This window comes from Calliphora vicina, chromosome 4 (assembly GCF_958450345.1).
Source record: "Calliphora vicina chromosome 4, idCalVici1.1, whole genome shotgun sequence".
NCBI lineage: Eukaryota > Metazoa > Arthropoda > Insecta > Diptera > Calliphoridae > Calliphora > Calliphora vicina.
The window spans coordinates 39,289,722-39,311,068 of NC_088783.1; the positions used below are offsets into that span (position 1 = coordinate 39,289,722).

General features: G+C 31.9%; 2 protein-coding genes across 2 annotated transcripts in view; one reads left to right on the forward strand and one right to left on the reverse strand.

Annotated features, from left to right (window-relative positions):
• The window catches only part of Hers (Histone gene-specific Epigenetic Repressor in late S phase), a 384,252-nt gene that overhangs the window by 359,407 nt on the left and 3,498 nt on the right, over window positions 1-21,347 (reverse strand). The window lies entirely within an intron of this gene.
• Window positions 535-20,952, forward strand: LOC135958358 (uncharacterized). The gene is made up of 2 exons (XM_065509262.1): window positions 535-1,748; window positions 20,901-20,952. Exons 1-2 carry the CDS (start codon window positions 535-537, stop codon window positions 20,950-20,952), a joined length of 1,266 nt encoding a protein of 421 aa, XP_065365334.1.

Below are 21,347 nucleotides of genomic sequence, written 5' to 3' on the forward strand. Positions count from 1 at the left end.
TTTAGAAGCACCTGCCTTCTTGCTGCTCAATTTAATAATTCTTATACTGACCTATGTAGCCACTGGGACATATCAATGTTCTTTAACCATTGTGGATGAATAAATACTTTAGTTTAAACAAATTCGCAAATTTTAAAATTTTTCTAGATAAATTCTAGAACGATAAATATTTTTTGTAAAATTCTGGATCTTATGCTTATTGCTAATATATTGGAAACAATAAAACGACGACTGATTGCTCTACTAAAATACTATCGAAAAGTGGACACAAAAAAAACAATTAAGATTCCTTTATTGGTTCACTTTCAAAGGCGTACGAATGTCGCGTTCTTGACACTGTGCTTTATTTCTTTAATTTGAGAAAAAGTGCCGCTGTATCTGACCGATTGCTCACCAAAGCTTATTGTGAATGTGTTTCATCGGTTTCAATGTGCGAGGGATGGTTTGTGAGGTTCAGAAGTTTTGATTTTGATACGGAAGACAAAGATCGCCCAGGCCAGTCAAAAAAGTTTGAAGAATTGTCGGCATTACTCCATGAAGATTGTTGTAAAACTTAAATCATTGGGATTTAACGGTATCATACATGATTTAACGGTAGTTGCACTAGAGCGACAAGGGTTACCAACCCTAATCATATCATCTGCGTACCTACCATACGACGAAGCTAATCCGCCCTCACGTGCCGTACGCACACTTGTAGACTGGTGTAACACAAGGGGCCATGATCTCATCATAGGATGTGATGCTAATGCCCATCATACTCTGTGGGGGAGCTCGGATATAAATGACAGGGGTGAGTGTTTACTTCAATACCTTCTATCTACTAACCTAAGTGTTTGCAATAGGGGTAATATACCAACGTTCTTCAATAGGATCAGGGAGCAGGTCATTGATATTACTTTGGTAGGGAACACTGACTCAGTTAGAATTCTTGATTGGAGAGTTTCACTCGAGTGCTCATTCTCCGATCACCACAGGATAGTGTTTACGATACAGCTTACACTGGATAGGGAAAAACCCTTTAGAAATCCTAGGAAAACCGACTGGGTCAAATTCTGTAATCTTAGTGACACCATACCACATCCAGCAATGGATAGATTAAATGGTACACGGGACTTGGACGACTCGGTGGATTTTCTATCCAGGTCATTAAGGGAAGCCTACTATGCTTCGTGTAGGGAGCGGCAGGGACCTAGGAAATTCCGGCAACCATGGTGGAATCCTAGACTAATGCAGCTAAGAAAGGAATGTAGAAAACTTTTTAATAAGGCGAAGAGGGACCAAGACTTGTTAAGCTGGGACGATTATCGTCAAAGCTTCAACACTTTCAAGAGGGAAACCAGACGGGCAAAGAGGGCATCTTGGGAGCGTTTCTGTGGGGAACTGGAGAATACCACGGAGGCATCGCGTCTACGAAAGGTACTATCCAAGGATCCTGGTACGCCTGGATTCCTGATGAAACCGGATGGTAACTTTACTGAAAGTAGTATCGAAACTTTGGAACTGCTAATGGAGACACACTTTCCGGGTTGCAGGGATGATGAAAATGAGGTATCCGCTTCGGAGCATCTTGCAGCTTCTCAAATCCACATAAGTGAATTAGTTAGATCCATTGTTAGCGTGGAGAAAATCTCGTGGGCGGTGTCATCTTTTAAGCCCTATAAATCACCAGGGCCAGATGGCATATTCCCAGCGTTACTCCAAAAATCGATTTCAACCATCATGCCATGGCTTATAATGATATTTAGGTACAGCCTGGAAACAGGATACATCCCTAAAGAATGGAGAGAGGTTACAGTGGTATTTATCCCCAAAGCGGGAAAGGTAAACCACAGTACCGCAAAGGACTATAGACCGATCAGTCTGTCATCGTTTTTATTGAAAACACTGGAAAGATTGGTCGATATCCACGTCAGGAACATCCTCTCCCCTGATAATTTCTGTAGGGCACAGCACGCATACCTTAAAGGCAGGTCGGTGGAGACAGCCTTGCATGACGTTGTCGGAACTATAGAGGGGACACTTGACAAGAAGGAATATGTTATGGCATCTTTCTTGGATATAGAGGGTGCGTTTAATAATGTGAACATATCCGCAATAGTTGATGCACTGGGTGACTTATGTGTTGATCAGCGGATAAGGAATTGGACAGAAAATATGCTTAGGAGCAGGGCCATTAACTCTAATATGGGTATTGGTAGGACAAGGAAAGTTGTGACAAGAGGCACACCACAAGGTGGGGTCATCTCTCCACTTCTGTGGAATCTTGTCGTAAATAAAATCCTTTTCAGGCTCAGTAGGATAGGTACCAAAGTAGTCGCATATGCTGACGACGTTGTGCTTCTTATTCAAGGGAAGTTTCTTCCCACAATAAGTGAACTCATGGAATCAGCGCTCAGCGTTCTGCTATCATGGGCCAAGGAAAACGGTTTGGGTGTTAACCCTGCCAAAACCGAACTGGTTCTTTTCACCAGGAGATATAAAACTCCAGAATTTAAACCTCCACGACTGGATGGTACTTTTCTGAAGTTTTCAAGCGAAGCCAAATATCTTGGCGTAATTTTGGACTCTAAGCTCTCGTGGAAACGTAATGCTGAGAGTCGAATGAAGAAGGCATTATGTGCCTTCTATATATGCAAGAAAACCTTTGGGAAGAGATGGGGTCTTAAACCATACATTGTACACTGGATGTACACCGCGGTCATAAGACCTATTTTGACCTATGGGGCTCTTGTTTGGTGGAGAGTGGTGGACACTAAGACTCACCTCTCTATTCTAAACAAGGTACAAAGATTAGCATGTCTTGCAATTACTGGCTCTATGAATTCCACACCTCAGGCCAGTCTAGAGACGATGCTAAATATAACTCCCCTTGATATATATATCAAATGCATTTCTGCTAAGTCTGCTCTACGACTCAAACAGTCGAGCGGACTGAAGCACGATCGTATTGGTCATGGCACCATCCTACAAAAGATAGGCAGGCCAATCATAGGGAGGGAAACGGATTATATAATACCCACACCGAATTTTGATAGGACATTTAGGATCAGAATACCGACAAGGGATGATTGGGCCGCGAACTCTGTCCTAAGAGATGACGTGATCTCAATCTATACTGATGGTTCAAAGACAGAAAGAGGCACGGGCTCGGGAATCTTCTCAGATGAGCTGGACCTTTTGATGTCTCTTCGATTACCCGATACCTGCACGGTTTTCCAGGCAGAGATTTATGCTATTGATACAGCCGCGAGAAGAATCCGGGAACTGAATCTCGAAAATTCGACCATACATATCTACTTGGACAGCCTGGCATCAATCAAGGCTCTTAACTCCAACGTGATTAGGTCGAAATGTCTTCTCAATTGTATCAAATCACTGGCACAACTGACACAACATCACGTGGAGTTGATATGGGTTCCAGGACATGCGGGCATCCGGGGAAATGAAGTATCTGATGAGTGCGCAACCAACGGGTCGTCCCTGGACGTATCTCTTGCGCAAAGGGATATTCACACTCCCTTGGTGACAGTATCAAAATTGATAGATGAATGGGCTTTGAGCGAGACGGAACTCAGGTGGTCAAATATCATCACTTGTAGAATATCCAGAATGCTCTGGCCCAATCTGACAGAGGATAGAACTAAGACTCTTTTGTCTCTTAGTAGGAATTCGATTAGACTTCTCACGGGTATAATTACTGGGCACTGCATGATTGGACATATGTCGGAACGTATGGGTTACCCACGTTATGGCTATTGTAGAAGTTGTTTAGATGAAGAGGAGGAGGAATCGGTACAGCACCTTCTATGTGAATGCCCAGCCTTACAAGAGCATAGACTACTACATCTTGGTAGAGCTCTTTTCCATGATCTGGACTGTCTCAGGGATGTGTCACTAGTGAATATGATTGGGTTTATTAGAAGTACCGGCTGGTTCCCATAGGGACCACAGAAATCACATAATAGACGAAACTAGGGAGGGAAACTATTCTCACTTTATGTGTGACATTTTCAGCATAAGGGAATAGTACTTCTAAGGGTACCACAATGGGCCGCAAGGCCTCCGAGTGAACTCGCTAACTTGCGAGCAACCCACGTAACCTAACCTAACCTAACCTAAATCATTGGGAGCTAATCAAGCAGCAATTTCAAAACGTTTGCAAGCATCAGGATTCATTCAAAAGCAGGGAAATTGGGTATGATACGAATTGAAGCTGAGAGATCTTGAAAGACGAAATGATGTTTGAACTCTGTAAAAAAACACATTATAGTTGCCGTCACTATGGAACAATCATTTCACCTAGATTAAGTATACAATTTAACCTGCACTCCATAACGAAGAGACAGTAAAGTATCAATTAAACCCATAATAGATGACTAGATGACTAAAGTAAGGACAAAAATCGGTACATTGTGACACAAATTACTAGCGGGCAGATCCCTTAGTTTATTCCTAAACATTCCAATATTTTATGAAGAAATAATTATGAATAAATTCCTTTAAATCGCCCGCTTCATTCACATGCACGAATGTCGTAAAATGAAGTTGCCGTTAGTTGTAGTTGTAGTTTTTAGTGGATAAAACATGAGAAAAACTAAAAAAAAAAACAAAGTGAATGATATGAAAGGTTTAACCTCATGTAATACATCATAAAAGAAAATATATGAAAACTAATATAAAAAAAACATTTTCCAATAAAATGTATTTTTTTCTGTATAGCAAAGTAAACATATAAACTACAAAAGTTGAAAAAAAAATATAAAAGAAAAACAAGTTTATGAGGGATTTATGAGATGTTAATCCTTATTTTGTTTGCCTTCATCATGAAACTAAATGTTAAAAGAAATAAAAATAACAAAACATAGAAAAACATTTCATTGCAAATTAAATTTTTTAACTCCAAAAGTCCATCTTCATCAGCAATCAACAACTGTTGGCTTTTCAAACACCAGAGAAATACAAAAAAATAAAAATAAAACTTTAAAGGGAAAACTCACGGGGGCGTATGAATGACGATTTCCGTATAGAAAAAAAAAACAAATAAAAACAAACACACACTACACTACACTGTTGGCGACAATTTTTGTATATTTATTCATTCGTTAGTTACACTTGGTCCTTCGGCTCTCCTCTCTGTCTCTCTCTGGTCCTTGTTTATAGCATGTGTGGGTGTTTATCTGTTTCACTGTGAGCCTGTGTGCAAGTAAATAGTTATCGGGGAAACGCGTTTAAACGGAAGTTGCCTGAGAAATGTATAAAAACAACACTAATACACAACACAAACATAAACTCTGTGTAAAATTCAACATGGTTAAAAGTTGTCATGTGAAAAGTTGCTGCAAAAGTAAACGTTTACAACGGAAATGTTCAGCGTATGTTCGCTGGTACGTGCCCAAGTGTGAATGTGAGTGAATGTTTTCATTTGTATTTGTTTTTAACTAAAACGTGAGCATTTTGTTTACACAATTTTACACTTTCATATTTACATTTGACATGTGTTCGTTTGCAAGTTTGTTCGGTAGCCGTATTTGTCCCATTTTATTTGGTTAAAAAAAGTGTGCGTGTAAGTGTTTGCGCGAGTGTAAATTTGTGTAACAGTTGTCTATTTTTTGGCAGAATACTAATTTTTTGTTTAGAATTTTCTTTAAATAGAAAATTTGTTATAAATGGTTTTTAAAGTCAATTTTGTTTAGGATTTGTTCAAGCTTGTTAAAACACATTTTAACATTTATTTCTTATATTGAGGAACATGCTTCCAAGCATGTTCGATCATGTCTAATGGAATACTATGGTATATTTTAGGAACTTTTTAATTTGTCTTCTGTATCAAAACTGATCATACTAAAGAAAACGAACAACTGAGAATCAAATAAATTTAAAATACTTTGTAGGAAAATAATACTATAATTCTAAAACGACTTAAAAAAAATTTAAATTAAAAAAAAATATTTTCTTTAATTTTTTTTTTATTTATTAGTGAAAATAATTGTATGGCAAACAATTTTATTTTAATTTTAAAACAATTTTTTTTTCATAAAATTTTTTTTTTTTAATTTATTAGTGAAAAACAATTTTTTTTGGTGAAAAAAAATTCGGGTTAAAAAATATTTTTCCCGATTTTTACCCATTGTAGGTCTGACTTACTATGGCGTTATATACATACAACGTTGCAAAGGTCATTAGATATCCATATTGTCTATATTAATGACATAACGTAGGGTCACATGACAAATATTTGACGAATAAGACGTAACCACTAAATAAAATACATTTTAGTTCTTTTATTTATTTGAAAAACTTATTTTACTTAGTATGATTCAAAACAAAAAAAAATTGTTTTTTTTATTTGATGCTGTTTGATCTTACAAAACAACTGTAAGAGTAAACACGTCAAACAAATTTGTGCTAAAAAAGCGGTTACGCTTTTTGTGACCCTACCTTTAGTAATTCAGATATAGATAAAAACAAGTGGTCGGGATTGACTGACTTACCCTACAGTAAGTAAATGTGCAAAAACATTTTTCTTTTAAAATATCAATAATTTATATTCGTGAGTGATTTTCGAATTTGGGCCTTATATGGGAGCTATGATCAATTATGGACCGATCACCATGAAATTAGGTCGTGTGATTTATGTCTATATGAAAGTTTACTATGTTGAATTTTGTGTGTATACCAACATTTTAAGAGATTTATGCACGTTAAAGAGATTTTCGGAAACGGGTCTATATGGGAGCTATGACTAATTATGGACCGATCGTAACAAAATTTGGTGACATGAATTTTGTATATATAAAACATATTTGGAGTGATATTTGTGTAGATACTTATATAAATTAAACATTTATGACAGATAAAGTCCAATTTCGAGAGAACATTTCTATGGAGGCTAGGTGAAATAATGGACCGATTTCAGCCAGTTTCAATAGGCTTGGTCCTTGGGCCGACAAAAACTATATGTACCAAATTTTGTTTACTAAAAGACGGTCAAATTTAAAATTTCTATAATATTCCACTTTAAAGTCACCAATTGTTGTTAAACTCGTATAATAAACTAGTATTTGCTGAATAAATTTTTTTGCCAACATTTATCTCCATTAAAATCGGACTCATAGAAAATATTGATTTGAAACTTTTGTTCATATATGTATTTGTTGTATCTATTGTTTAAAAAACAGAAATTTTAATTTTTGATCGAGAAATGATTTTGATTTTTGATAACGAAATTATAATAAAATGTAATAAATTTCTTGCTCGCTATCGAATGCAATAATCTGAAATAAGATATAAAATGCGGTAATTCGGAACCAGACCTAAATAACGCTAGAGTGGAATTTTCATTGGTGCAGCAGCAGTAGATGACTGAAGACAACTTGTAATATACAAACATGATATACCAATGATACCAACATATGCTTAGCCGAAGAGTAAAGATCATCTCTTATAGCGAATGAGTGAATTTATTGCCAGATCTGTTGTTGTTGTTATACCATTCACTTTTGTGAGAAGGGTATATATAAGTTTGTCATTCCGTTTGTAATTTCTACATTTTTCATTTCCGACCCTATAAAGTATATATATTCTGGATCCTTATAGATAGCGGAGTCGATTAAGCCATGTGCGTCTGTCTGTCTGTCCGTCTGTCTGTTGAAATCAATTTTCTGAAGACCCCAGATATCTTCGGGATCCAAATCTTCAATAATTCTGTCAGACATGCTTTCGAGAAGTTTGCTATTTAAAATCAGCTAAATCGGTCCATAAATAACGGATATATGAGCAAAAAACCGGGACAACCTCGATTTTTGACCTATTTTTGATCTATATCTGGATTACTAAGTCATTAATATAGACAATATGGATATCTAATGATAGATATTTCAAAGACATTTGCAACGACGTATATAAGACCATAGTAAGTTGGACTACAATGGGTCAAAATTGGAAAAAAAATTTTTAAAAATAAAAAATTCAAAAACAAAAAAAAAATTTAAATTTAAAAAAAAAAAATAGAAAACTGGAAAAACAATAAAAGCAAACGTCAAAAATAAAATAATTTTCAAAATATTTTCAATTTTTATTTTTTCTTGAAATAAATTTTCCTTTTTTCTGAAATAAAAAACTTCCCAGTAGATAGCATCTACTTGTTTTGTTTATGATTGCGACCATTAAAATTGCTTGAAAATATCACTTTTGGAGCAAGTTCTACCCAAGCGTTAAATAACAAATAACCCTTCATTAGAACTATAATTCTATAATTAATGTTTTTTTATTCGATATTTAGATAAGCTAATAAGAACTGTTTGTTGGTGCTCTAATTGTGTATACATATGTATATCGTAAAATTCATGGTCTATTTGTTTTCAATATATTATCAATTTACATAAGATTCAGAAGGCTACATTTAGACAAATGCAAAAATCTCCGGATTGAAACATCATTTTTTAAACCGATTTGTTTTTCATCTCAAGTAGTATAATGTAGCTTTGTGTTGATAGTTGACATTTTAAAATATTTGAAGTAATATTTTTAACCTTTACTACGATTAAGCGCACACAATTTATAACGCGACATATTTGCTTTTCCTCTTTCCATTCTTCGATAGCATTCTAATAGCTATATGTTTAGTGTAAATTGTAGATTTCGTTTATTTCCAAAGTATTAGTTAATAAAAATGTAACTGTTTTTTTACTGCATCTATAAAAATGTGAAAATCTGAGAATTGAAACATAATTTTGTAAAGCGATATTTTAAAATAAAAAATAATAATGCGGTTTCCAGTTGATAGTTGTCATATTGAAATATTTGCATTAGCTTGTTTTACAAACTTTAGTATGATTTAGTACGTGACACATTTTCCCGCCAAATTATAATAAGGATTTTTTCCAGTAATTTTATCAAAATTTTTGTATTTGTTGGTCTAATATACTTTTATATAGCTGTTTAATAACATTTTACACTTTGACTAAAACCAATTGTCTGCTTTGCCCAATATGCTCAAACTTATATTTTTATTTAGCTGAATTTTTATTTCTATCGAGCTAGTTTTCTGCCTTTTTTCCTTTAGCTGTTTGCTATCTGTTTTTAACAATTTCGATATATACGAATCAATATACTTTATACTTTAGTGAATGTTCTTTTAATTTTTCCAAAGCGTCACATTGTTGCTACCCTTCCACTTTTGTTTAACCCTCTAATAAGCATTTAATATAATAAAAAAAATATTTTTTAATTAAAGATACACTGGCGATAGCGAACGTGACATAGTTAGTTTCCTTTAAATTTTGATTTGAGTTAAAATGTTCAATACTTATAACAAACGGCAATTTAGGTTTAATAACGTGACATTGGAACATGAACAAGGAAGCTTTGTTCTGCCTATTTTCAATTTTGTTTGTATTAATTTGTAGTTAATAGAAGAATTTCATAAGATGTAATCATGATATACATAAATATGTGAACAATAGATACTAAAGAAAAATGTCATTAAACGTTTAAGTTTTCAGGTCATGTTTTTCATGACCTATACAAATTTTGAATTTTTTTATCTATTAACATTTTTATTTTCAGTCCACTTGGATCGTTCTGCCCTAATTCCCATATTTCTAAACGAATTCCTTAAATGTATTTTAGAGGTAACGGTAGTCGATATGCTTTCAGTATTTTATTGATAACGTTAGCTTAGCGATAACGTTAGTCATCCTTGGTTTAGCTATGTATGTCTAAGTACATAAATAACTAAATATTTATATTATAAACATAAGTTCAAATATTTAATTGCACAAATCTAAAACATAATTGTTTTTGCAATAACCAACTAAGATACGAGCACATGCACGCAAAATTACCTGCCTGTAACTGTGTAAATGTTCACAAACATACATATTTTTTAAAAATATTCAAGAATTTTATCAATCGCATTTATAATAACAAAAAAAAAGCAAAAAAAATATATAAAAATGCCTTTAAGCCAGTGCACGGTGGTAAATTCCGGCCAAAAATGTTTTTTTTTGTTTTTTTAATTTTTATAAAATTTTGATGGAAAATTTTTCTTAACACTTCAGAATATACAGTATCATAATTATTTTGGCTATAAAGTAACTATATGGTTATTTATAGAGCATTAAAGTCAAAGGTTTTTTCTTGTCATTTCAATATTAGAAAAATGTGATTTTTTGATTTTGAAATGAGTAGCCTGTGCTTTTTTCTTTAAAGTTTTTTTTTTGCCAATTAGCAAATGCTTTTATAAAACAGTGAGCAGTTAACCATTCTACGTAGTTATTAAGGAGTTTTAGGGTGTTCTTTTTATATAAAAGTGAAGTGATTTGGGACTAGTTTAAAAGCTATAGAAACTAAATTAAAAAAAGTTTGAAAGGCCAGAACAAATTAAAAGGGGCTATTAGAGGTTAATTGTAAATTACATCTAGTACTGTAAAGTATCAAGAGTAAGTACTATAAATTTCAGCTGCAATTATCTGCCATTCTAATAACCAGAACGATTTCAGTGCCTACATATTTTACACATTTTTTTTGGTATTTTTTTGGTAAATTTCAAAAATTATGTAAGTTTGAGAGTTATTTACGTCTATGCTGAATTGGCCAAATCATGTATTTGTATGTCGAAATTTTTTCAATGGATCATTTATGTTATTTTTAATTATAAATCTAATTGAAGCCATTTACAAAAATGACATACTTTTTTCGATACTTTTATAACGTCAATGTTTATTTGGCCAACTCCTATATGCAATTTATAATATTTTTTGCCATGGATCAAGTGGGTTTTTCTTAAATGTACACCAAATTTCAAATTTTACATGAACAACCTAACTTTTCGATTATTTCAATACGTCCACGTTTGTTTGGCCAAACCCTGTATATGTATTCCGAAATTTGTACGACCATTTTTTTCAATCACTTATGCTATTCTTCATTTTTGGACTAAATATCAGGCATTTACATGAATAACCTAATTTTTTCGATGCTTTTAAAACGCCCATGATTGTTTGGACAAACCCTGTATATGTAATCCGAAATTTGAATGACCGATTTTTTATCCATCACATATATTATTCTTTATTTTTGGAATAAATTTCAAAAATAAATTGATACTTTTAGAACGTCCATGCTTTTTTGACCAAACCCTGTACTTGAACATCGAAATATTTATCGATCGGTTGGTTATGTTATTCTTAATACAAATACCAAATTTCAAACATTTTTATGAAGAAATAAAGAAGTTATGGATTTTTGGCCGGAATTGACCACCGTGCAGTGGCGCTATTTTATAATTTGTTGCATGTCACATGCTACGGTTTATTTTTCCATTTATTTTTATTATATTCAAAAGTTTTTCTTCTTTTATTTGCTGGAATAACAAAAAAAAAATAATAATCTAGTAGAACAAGTATCTAATAAATGCGTACTACAAGTAAAACAAAGCTAAGCGCATGTTTACAATAAATAAATATTGTAAATACCTAAAGCAACAACAAAAACAAACAGCTTAACTAAATAGCAGAACAACGATTACTACCACAACAAACACACATAGGAAATATCCCAGCAGTTGAGCAAGTAGTCTAGGTAAACCTTATAGACAGTAATTGTCACTAATGTCTGATCAGTTGGCTGACTCTTATTTATATATTTTGGATCATTTGTCACTTATGTGATCTTTGTAGCGCAGAGAGAAGTCAATTGGTTACTTTATACATCCCTGGTAATCTAGAGTGAAATCAATTGTCACTTAAGTGTCTCTAAGTAACCTAGAGTGTTGTGACTTTAAACTTTTATTTTTACTGCACTTTAGAAAGTAGTTATGTTACTCACCAGAAGTAATCTATTGGAGTGTTGACGGAGAAAGGTTTGTTTGCAAGCAATCTGTTATTAGACTGTAGTATATGAGATGTCTTTTTAACCAACTATTTGATGTCAATTGTTAAAATAACTAGTTATTTATCTGATCAAGTAACCAATTAGGTAGCTAGTAGGGTATTCATTCGACTAATGCTCGTTCGATTAATCGAATAATTATTCGAACAATTTAAAAATGGCCATTTTCGAATAACGAATAATTCGAACAATTTTATATAGAATAATCGAATAAAACGAATAAATGTTGATATATATTTAAATTTATTAAATTGCTTAAAATGTTTCATAATTTCAAATTTAAATAAGTAATAATGACTCACAAAATTTGTATTGTTTCTGAAATTCGACAAATAATTAAAGACAAAGGGACTTTCGGTCACTGTAGATGAGTGTTCCGCTATCTCCTTCTATAAATATATAAATATTACTGCAAGAAGTTACAATTCTAAAAACAAATCTTTAAAAAAATTTAACTTAAGACTTGAACCAACGAAAATAAAAGGTACGGAATAAAATATTTGTTATTTAGCTGGCGAAATATTAGAAGAATCGCAATTAATAATCAAAGTTTTAACTTAGATTAAAGTGGAGTTGAATGTGATGGAGAATGTGATTTTGAAACGGTCGTCGAAAGTGATATTGAGGATGACATTTATAATGATTATATTGAAATAGATGAAGGCCATGATCTTAAAATATATGTATATAAGTGATGTTATTAACCGCGTACGTAAGTGTTGCAAAATATTTAATAAATCGAATGATAAACACAAATATTGCAAACTAACGTTTTGTTGCAAGAAAAGCATGGAGTTCGTCTTATATACATGATTTTGAACATCGTTGAACATCTTTGTCTAACATGGTAATAAACTTTTTGCGTATTTGTAAATGAGTCAATCATGCACTGTCTGACTTCAAATTAGCCACGTTCACTGTCAATGATATCAAACTTCAAACATTGGACAGATTCCCTTTATTGTGTAATTCCCCAATATCACTTTATTAAGCAAAGATTCGGCAACGTTGAAAGAGCTTGATGTATAATACAATTTGTTATAAATAATTTAGAAATAGTGAATAATTAATTTACTAAAGAATTAGTTACTCAATTTAAAACCCGAATTAATGAACGACATAAAAAAGTTCTTTATACGTTTATATTGTATAAAGCATAGCTCCAAAATGGAAACTAAAGGGTTTGCAAGTCAATTTTTTTGTAGATTGTTCGGGAGTTAATCTGATCAGAATATTTCTGTTGAAAATTTAATGATGGACTTTGTTTTCGAATGTTTTTTAACATTATCAATACTTGAATTGTTAACTTTAACGTTATTTTTTGTTTTTCTTTAACAATAAAATTTTACAAAAAAACCGACATCAAAACTTCATTCTTTACTTTTTTAAAAAAAATTTAAACTATTCGAATACCTAATTCGATTAATTTTAAACGTGTGATCGAATTATTCGAACAAGTTAAAATCTCTTATTCGTTTTATTCGAACAAGAGAAAAATCGAATAATTCGAATACCCTAGTAGCTAGTAAATTAACTGACTGTATGTAACCGGTATGTGAATCCAATATTTTGACCACTTTTGACCAGCTATCAGACAGACTCATTTTAGTTAAAAAGTTTCAATATATGTAGGTCAAATAGCTAGTCACGTAGCTAGTTATGTAGTTTTCACCCTAAATGATAAGTAAAATCACTAGTTCGGGACAGACTCCTAGAACTGCAGGAATAGTACATAAATTATGTGGACAAAAAAATAAAATGTTTAACAATGTATGTATTAAAACAACAAGACTTTTTATTTTTTGTATTTTTGCATTTTATTATAAAATGTTTTTTTTCGTTGCTTTGCACTCTTGCTGCTATTTACTTAAAGTTTTCTTTATTGTATTTACACAACTCACAGATACCGCAAAACATTTACCTAAACACTTGTCAATAAATAATAAAATAAAATACAAATAATGTCAAAGAAATAAACAAACAAAAAATAAATAAAATATATACAAAACAGAAAATGAAAACAAAAGAAAAAAAAAATACTTTATTTGACAGCTGGATGACAAACAACAAATTTGACACTCTCTCACGAGGCACGCGCCGCAAATGCAATAAACAACAAAGAGAGTGTACTAGCAACATATGTAAGACCGTTAGGGCTGCCATATAATTAACGTTATTATTGGCAATTGGATTCTGAAAAATTTACCAAAAGATCGTCATGTTCAGCAAAATGATATCTTACTTTGTAATAACTTGTACATACCAGCTGTATTACTAAGTAGTTAAGTAATGACTGACTTATAATTTCATATACATATACCTATGCAAGTACTTATTATTTATACAACAATGCAGCACATAAATGCCTAAAGATAATTGGGAAACGAACTAGTATCATTACAAAAAATCAATATAATTCTCAGTTAGTTAAGAATATTTTAAACAGTTGTCTCACAATTATGGTGAGACAACTGTTTACAACAGACATAGATTAATAACTATATAAGAAATTATATTGTCAATGTTGCTGTTATTTCCTTTTGAATGTTTTTTTATTAAATTTTGAAGTATATTTTTATGATTAACGATTTACATAACATTATATCTGGCAGCCCCTGCATTAGCAATGTATTTGTATGAGACAGAGAGCGAGAGAGTGTTTTAAGATTTTGTGCAGAAACACAATTGGCTGAATCTGCAAAGTTGGCAAATTCTTATTGGAAAATCAAACAAACCAACAAAAATGAGGCAAAGTCAGGAGCATGCAAAAATTTGTTAAACAAAAATTTACAAAATGTAATTACATACCTATTTTTTAAAATGAATTTAAACTAAATTTAAATTGCAGCATTACTTTACAATTAAATACTTTTAAATGCAATAAATCATTGAGCATTTGTTTAGATTTAATCATAGTTAAACCATCTTGTTAAGTTTACTAAGCTTTTCTAATAACTTTTCTTAAGATTTAATCATAATTATGTTTAAAATTTAGCTATAATTTAACCTTAGTTAACATTTTGTTAAGTTAACAAAGCCAAGTAAACTAATTTTGATTTATTGCTTAAAGTGAAACCAAATCAGCTGTTCAAACTGGGTTTTTTTCTAACATGGATTTTTTATTGTCTGCTTTATTTTTTATTTTGTTTTTTTTTTTATATTCGCTTGTGGTATTTCCCTCCCCTTTACTGTTTGTTGTTTTTGTTTTCGTTTGTCTTCTTATTTTAAGATCAATGCACTCTTTTGATCATTTACTTTGCTCGCTCATGAATTCATTAGAGTAGCCAGATAAGGGGATTGGTATTCAAATTAGGAATTTTAATTTAAACTATTTGGACAGATTTTAACATTTAGGGATTCAAAATTAATTAATATTTGCATGTTTTATTAAATGTTTTTAAGAATATTGAGCATAACTCTTCTTTAATTACAAAAAGAAAAAACAATTTTTTCACCCAAATTATTTTTTCAACTAAATTTTCCATGAATCTGGCGAGTAAATCAGGCTGAATTTGACCGGTAAGGTTTGTAATGCATCGGTAAGGTTGGCAATGCAGGCCAAAAGAAGTTGGTAATCATCGACATATAGCGCTTGCCGTTGACGGTGATTGCCTGGCCAATCCACGACAAAATCTTCGGGATGAATTGTACGCTCTTATTTCTAAGATCGCTGAAGATGATTTTGTTGAATGCTATATCCTTCCATGATGATTTGGCAAAACAAAATGAATAAATGACATATCTAGCTTCTACAATATGGCCGCTATCAAATGTCAAAGTTCAGAAGAACATATTGGAAGACGCCTTTATGTGGTTTCAAAATTCTTTGTGTTTGAACAAAGATTAAATACTATGGAATTTCATTGTATTGAAAATCCGATATATCATATGTACAAACAACTTAATTTTTAATATTATATAACGAATGTTTAAGAACGTTTGTGCTCGACATAACGAATGTTGAGAAAATTCAAACGAACGATAAAATGGCTCAAAAAATCGTCAATGAATGATATGTATCCCCTGGTGGAAATGGAATTTTAAAAAATAGAGAAATATAAATACAAAAAAAGGCTTTATAATGGAGGATTTCATAGATAGAAAGAAATTATTATAATCCAGGACAACCTCGTTTTTAGACCTATTTTTTTATTTTCATATGAATTACTAAGTCCTTAATATTTCAAAGACCTATGTAAGTAAGTAGGACTTACAATGGGTCAAAACCGAGAAAAATAATTTTTACCCGAATATGTTATCGCTAAGACCCCTTTCACACTAGGCAATTTAGTTGCGCAAGTCTCTTGCCCAACAACAAAACAGCATGCAAAATTTTCTTCTCCTTAACCCGACATTTCCTCTGCCATATACAAACACAAGAGACTTGCGCAACTAAATTGCCTAGTGTGAAAGGGGTCTAATAAATTAAAAAAAAATAAAAAATTTTGAAAAAAAATTTACCATATAATTTTTTTACTAAAAAACTGAAATTTACCTGTTACCTGAAATTTAGTGTTACGAAATTGTACTTGAATTCAAATATAACAATTTTAACTGCTGATTTAAAAGTTGCATAATGCTTTCAAATAGCAGTGCCTCTCAAACTGTAACATATGTGTGGGCATTATTAACATTGAATAAAAGCTTTCAGTTGACCATTGATCGTAAGTATGGCAACGCTGTTTGCTGCGACCGTATATTCGAATTCGAATATTCAGTTAAAGAACATTGTAGAAAGTACACCACAGATGGCGTATGTATTAGAAAGCTCTAGAATATACGACCTTTGACAGTTAAAGAGCAATCTAGAGTGCAGATGGCAGTGTTGTAAATAGTGGCAGCAGTTGCAGTCGTTAAGGAGTTTATCAGAGACGAATAAACATCAACTGAGTGCCTTAAAGTGTGCTGTGTTTTTCAAGTGAATTCGTGTACATTATAAAGTGTGTCTGTATTTCTGCGAATTTATAAACGTGTATAAAAAACATTGAGTGTTACAATTTTTAAACTACTAAACGGCTTTTATTTGCAATCAAAAGTATCCGGTTTATTTAAAGGAAATAAACCAACGTTTTGAAAAGGTTAAAAAGTTATTTGGTGATGGTTATACACGATTCGGCACAGCCCAAATATATATCTATCTTTCGCTATCTATCCATGAGAAATTCCAAATATTGAAATTTTTGACCTTTGACCTTCACGATTTAAAGGTTAAGGTTTTCCGATTTTAGTAAAACCTTCAGACTAAGGAGTGAGATCGAAAAATTCTTAACATACATATATGTTTATAAAAAAGAAACCACTAAACTTACAGCTTTAATTTTTTTTTTATTTGATTGAAATTATTATTACAATTTACAAAAAAAATTATTTTTATAGTTTTAATCACTAGTGATGAAATTTTGAACCTTTTTCGGAAACCCTTCCATTAACGTTTTTATAGTGCTTTCTGTCACATTGCTCGAACATGTAGTCCATCTCCGTTTAAAATCTACCACACTTTTGGACACCTTTTTTGTACTCTTCAATTCTCTTTTAACAAGAGCCCAATATCTCTCCACTGGCCTTAGCTCCGGGCAGTTTGGAGGATTTGCCTCTCTTGGTACAAATACCACATTATTGTTCTTGTACCACTCAAGGGCTTGTTTGCCATAGTGACAGGATGCCAAGTCAGGCCAAAAATAAGTGGACACATTATGAAGTCTTATGAATGGAAGCAGCCTTTTTTGTAAACATTCCTTGATGTAAATTTCGGTATTTATAGAGCCCGTTGTAACAAATGAGTGGCTTCTTTTGCCGCAACTGCATATTGCTTGCCATACCAAGAACTTTCTGGGAAATTTTGTCTGCTTTTGGGTCCTAAACTTTTCTTCAACATTCCCTCGAGCATCAGCAACATAAAATTTTTGACCTGGAAGTTGCGAAAAATCTGCCAGAACATACGTTTCGTCATCCATTATGCAGCAAGAATATTTTTTTATAAAACTTGACTTCAATTTCCGTGCTCTGTTTTTGGCCTCTAAATTTTTAGTAGCGTTCCTGTCAGGAACTTTTTGAGCCTTGTATGTTTTTAAACCTGCATTAGCTTTAACTTTTCGTACCAAATAGTCCGAGCACTGAGCTAACCGGGCTGCTTTCCTACCGGATGTGTTGGGAGCTCTTTTGAAAATGCGTTCTATTTTTTTGGCTTTAGAAACATCATGTGGACCATTCCTTCTACCTGAACCAGGTTTTCTATCAACTGACAAGTTCTCCCGGTACTGTTTAATAACATTGGAAACAGTTTGACGGCAGACCTTTGTATGCTTGGCCAACTTTTTGTAAGACCAAGTTGGGTTTTGTTGAAAATATTTAATAATTTCAGTACGCACTTTTTTCTGGTCACTCATTTTAATCCGATTAACAAAAAAATTAATATAATTGACATTACACATAATAACTGACATGTTTTTCAAAGGTAACTTGATCAAAAAAAAATTCAAATAATACTTGGGTTAAAAAATGTAATGAAAAACGTGTGTTAAGAATTTTTCGATCTCACTCCTTATATTTAAAATTATATGGACTATAATATTCTGAATAGCTTTTACTTAAAAATCATAACAGTAACGAAATTGGTATCATTCGCCAAAATATGGGCAACAAATTAGTTTTCCTCGAAAATAGCTAAATTTAAATCGCAGGTATGGAAAAACTGTAGGAGGTATTGTCATACGGTTTCATATTTTTAATCCCTATTATGTTCTTAATAAATCCCAATGTGATGATCAAAAAATTCTGCAGTTAAAAAAAATTATTTTTTTAGTTATACCTGCGAATAGGTTAACGGTATCCTACGAAGACAAAAACGCATATACAAGTAAATATGGATATATTTTAAATAAAAATAAGCTTTTATTAGAATATTTGTTTTTATATTTAATGTTCTAGTGGCCTGAGACACGTTAATTTCGAATTTTTAATAACTTTAACATTTTTAACCAATTTTTGTCTTTTATATCTTATTACAACGACAATTATGTACACATTTCGATTCGAATTAAGACAGATGACAAGATGGGATATACCTCATTTTAAAGGTAAATCACTCAGCATTTGTCACCATTATTGCTCTTTTTCCAAAATTTCGTCTGACTATTTTTAAAATTTTTATGAAAATTTAAATTTTTCAATGTTGATCCTCGGAAGAATTTTCGACAATTGTGGACAAACTAAGATAGATGGCAGGATGGGACGTACCTCATTTTAAAGGGAAATGAACTAGCATTTGTCACCATCATAGCCCTTTTTCCAAAATTTCGTCTGACTATTTTTAAAATTTTTATGAAAATTTAAATTTTTCAATGTTGATCCTTGTAACAATTTTCGACAATTGTGGACAAACTAAGATAGATGACAGGATGGGACATACCTCATTTTAAAGGGAAATTAACCAGCATTAGTCACCATCATAGCTCTTTTTACAAAATTTCGTCTGGCTATTATTAAAATTTTTTGGAAAATTAGCATTTTTCACTGTTGATCCTCGGAAGAATTATCGACAATTATGGACAAACTTAGATGACAGCATGGGACATACCTCATTTTAAAGGTAAATGATCCAGCATTTGTCACCATCATAGCACTTTTTCCAAAATTTCGTCTGACTATTTCTAAAATTTTGATGAAAATTTTAATTTTTCATCAAAATTAAATTTTCTGACTATTTCAAAAAACTGAAAAAAGTTCATTTTTTTCCACCAGTTAAAGTTATCGTATCATCCTAACATTTTACACATCGTGTTTCTACAATACTTAGAACAATTCTGGTGGGGGGACGGCATGTACAGGGAGCCTCACAAGTGAGTATACACCAAAAATTATTTGATTTTTTTTAAGATAATAAAAATTCTAAAATTTATCCATCGATTAAAATTTTAAAGTTTCGGTTTATTGGAGATTGAGTTGAATAATAGATTCGGTTGTGAAAAAAAGGTTTAAGTGCACTATAATGATTTTCATGATCTTAAAAAAATCAAAAAATTCGCTTGTGTTTACTCACTTTTGAGGCTCACTGTATCTAGAAAATTTTATTTCGTTCATACAATCTTGGAGCATACATCAATATTTACACTTCACTGATGATCATTATCAAGATTTCTAGAATACACGTATGATTTTTTTTACCATGTAGATGTTTTAAGATAAAATATAAAATAAAAACTAATTATTTGGTCAGGAGCTGCTGAAATTTGTCTCACAATAGATATTGTGTGAACTAGCGACATCAAAGTATAACTCCTTTAACTACATATTTCCTGGCGGACATGTTAGTTGTTTTAACTGAACTCTTACTCAAGTGACTTTCTTTGCGTATTTTGAAATTCCTAAAATGCACAAAATTATTGTCAAACAAATTATGTAATCAATAGCTAGCTATAAAATATGTAAATTAAGCCATTATAGGAAAAATAATTGCGTTTAACCGGTTTAAGATCTTAATGGTTTTTAAGTTTGTCAACTCGCTTCTAAGCAATTTAAGGCGTTAACTTCTTAATAGTATAAAGCAATATTGCCAGTCATTTCATTGCTCGTTAATATACATATTTACTCAACAATACAATACTCAAATATCTTTATTTAATTATAGATTTCTTGAAATTTTTACAACTTCATTAGTTTCTACTATGATTGATTGTTAAGCTGTGTTAAACGATAAACAAAACAAAACTAAAAACAGCAAATAAAAACTTAAAATGGCAAGATCTGGCAGAAGTTTAAAACGGAAAGAAATATTTATTACTCATTTACGCAATTTTAGGTACATATGTATGTGTAGGTATGAGTGTACTTACATATATACATAGGTATATTGTAATTAACAAAAAATTTCACTTAAAACTGTAATGTAGGTGGAAAATACCGGTTATTGAACTAAAACAAAACTTAAAACAAAAAAAAACTTTAAATCATAAAACAAAATACAATAATAATAAAACAAAATTAAACAAAACAAACCCTAAAATTAGCCAACAGCAAGAGGAACAAGATGATGAAACAGAGGAGAAACAAAATCAGTAAAAACCTCTCATTATCATGTTCACAATTTACTTACATACAAATACCAGTTACTCGTATGTACTTCTTCATTCATTCATTCGTTCAATCATACATACAATCAACTTGAACATCTTACGAACTCTTTAGGAAATATGAATTTTTTTGTACTATTATAGTTTATGTTTTTCTGTTTATTTGTTTGTAGCTTATAGAAGGCTCAACCACTGACATGAATTTCTTAAAATGTTCACAGTATTTTGCTCTATACCTGGAAAGATCTATTTTTGTTGGAAATTTCAGTGGGCGTGGCTCCTCCCATATAAAGTAAACAGTTATTATGGAATATCTGGAGAACTATAATTGTGAAGGCCGCATAACTTAGCGGGATTTACTTCGGTACCATTGTGCGTAGCTTG

Excerpts from the sequence above, each read along its gene's own strand:
- LOC135958358 (XM_065509262.1), top strand. The coding sequence starts at position 535 with ATGAAGATTGTTGTAAAACTTAAATCATTGGGATTTAACGGTATCATA. Across the intron at positions 1,749-20,900 it reads TGGCTTATAATGATATTTAG|CCAACAGCAAGAGGAACAAG; the intron begins GTACAGCCTGGA and ends CCCTAAAATTAG.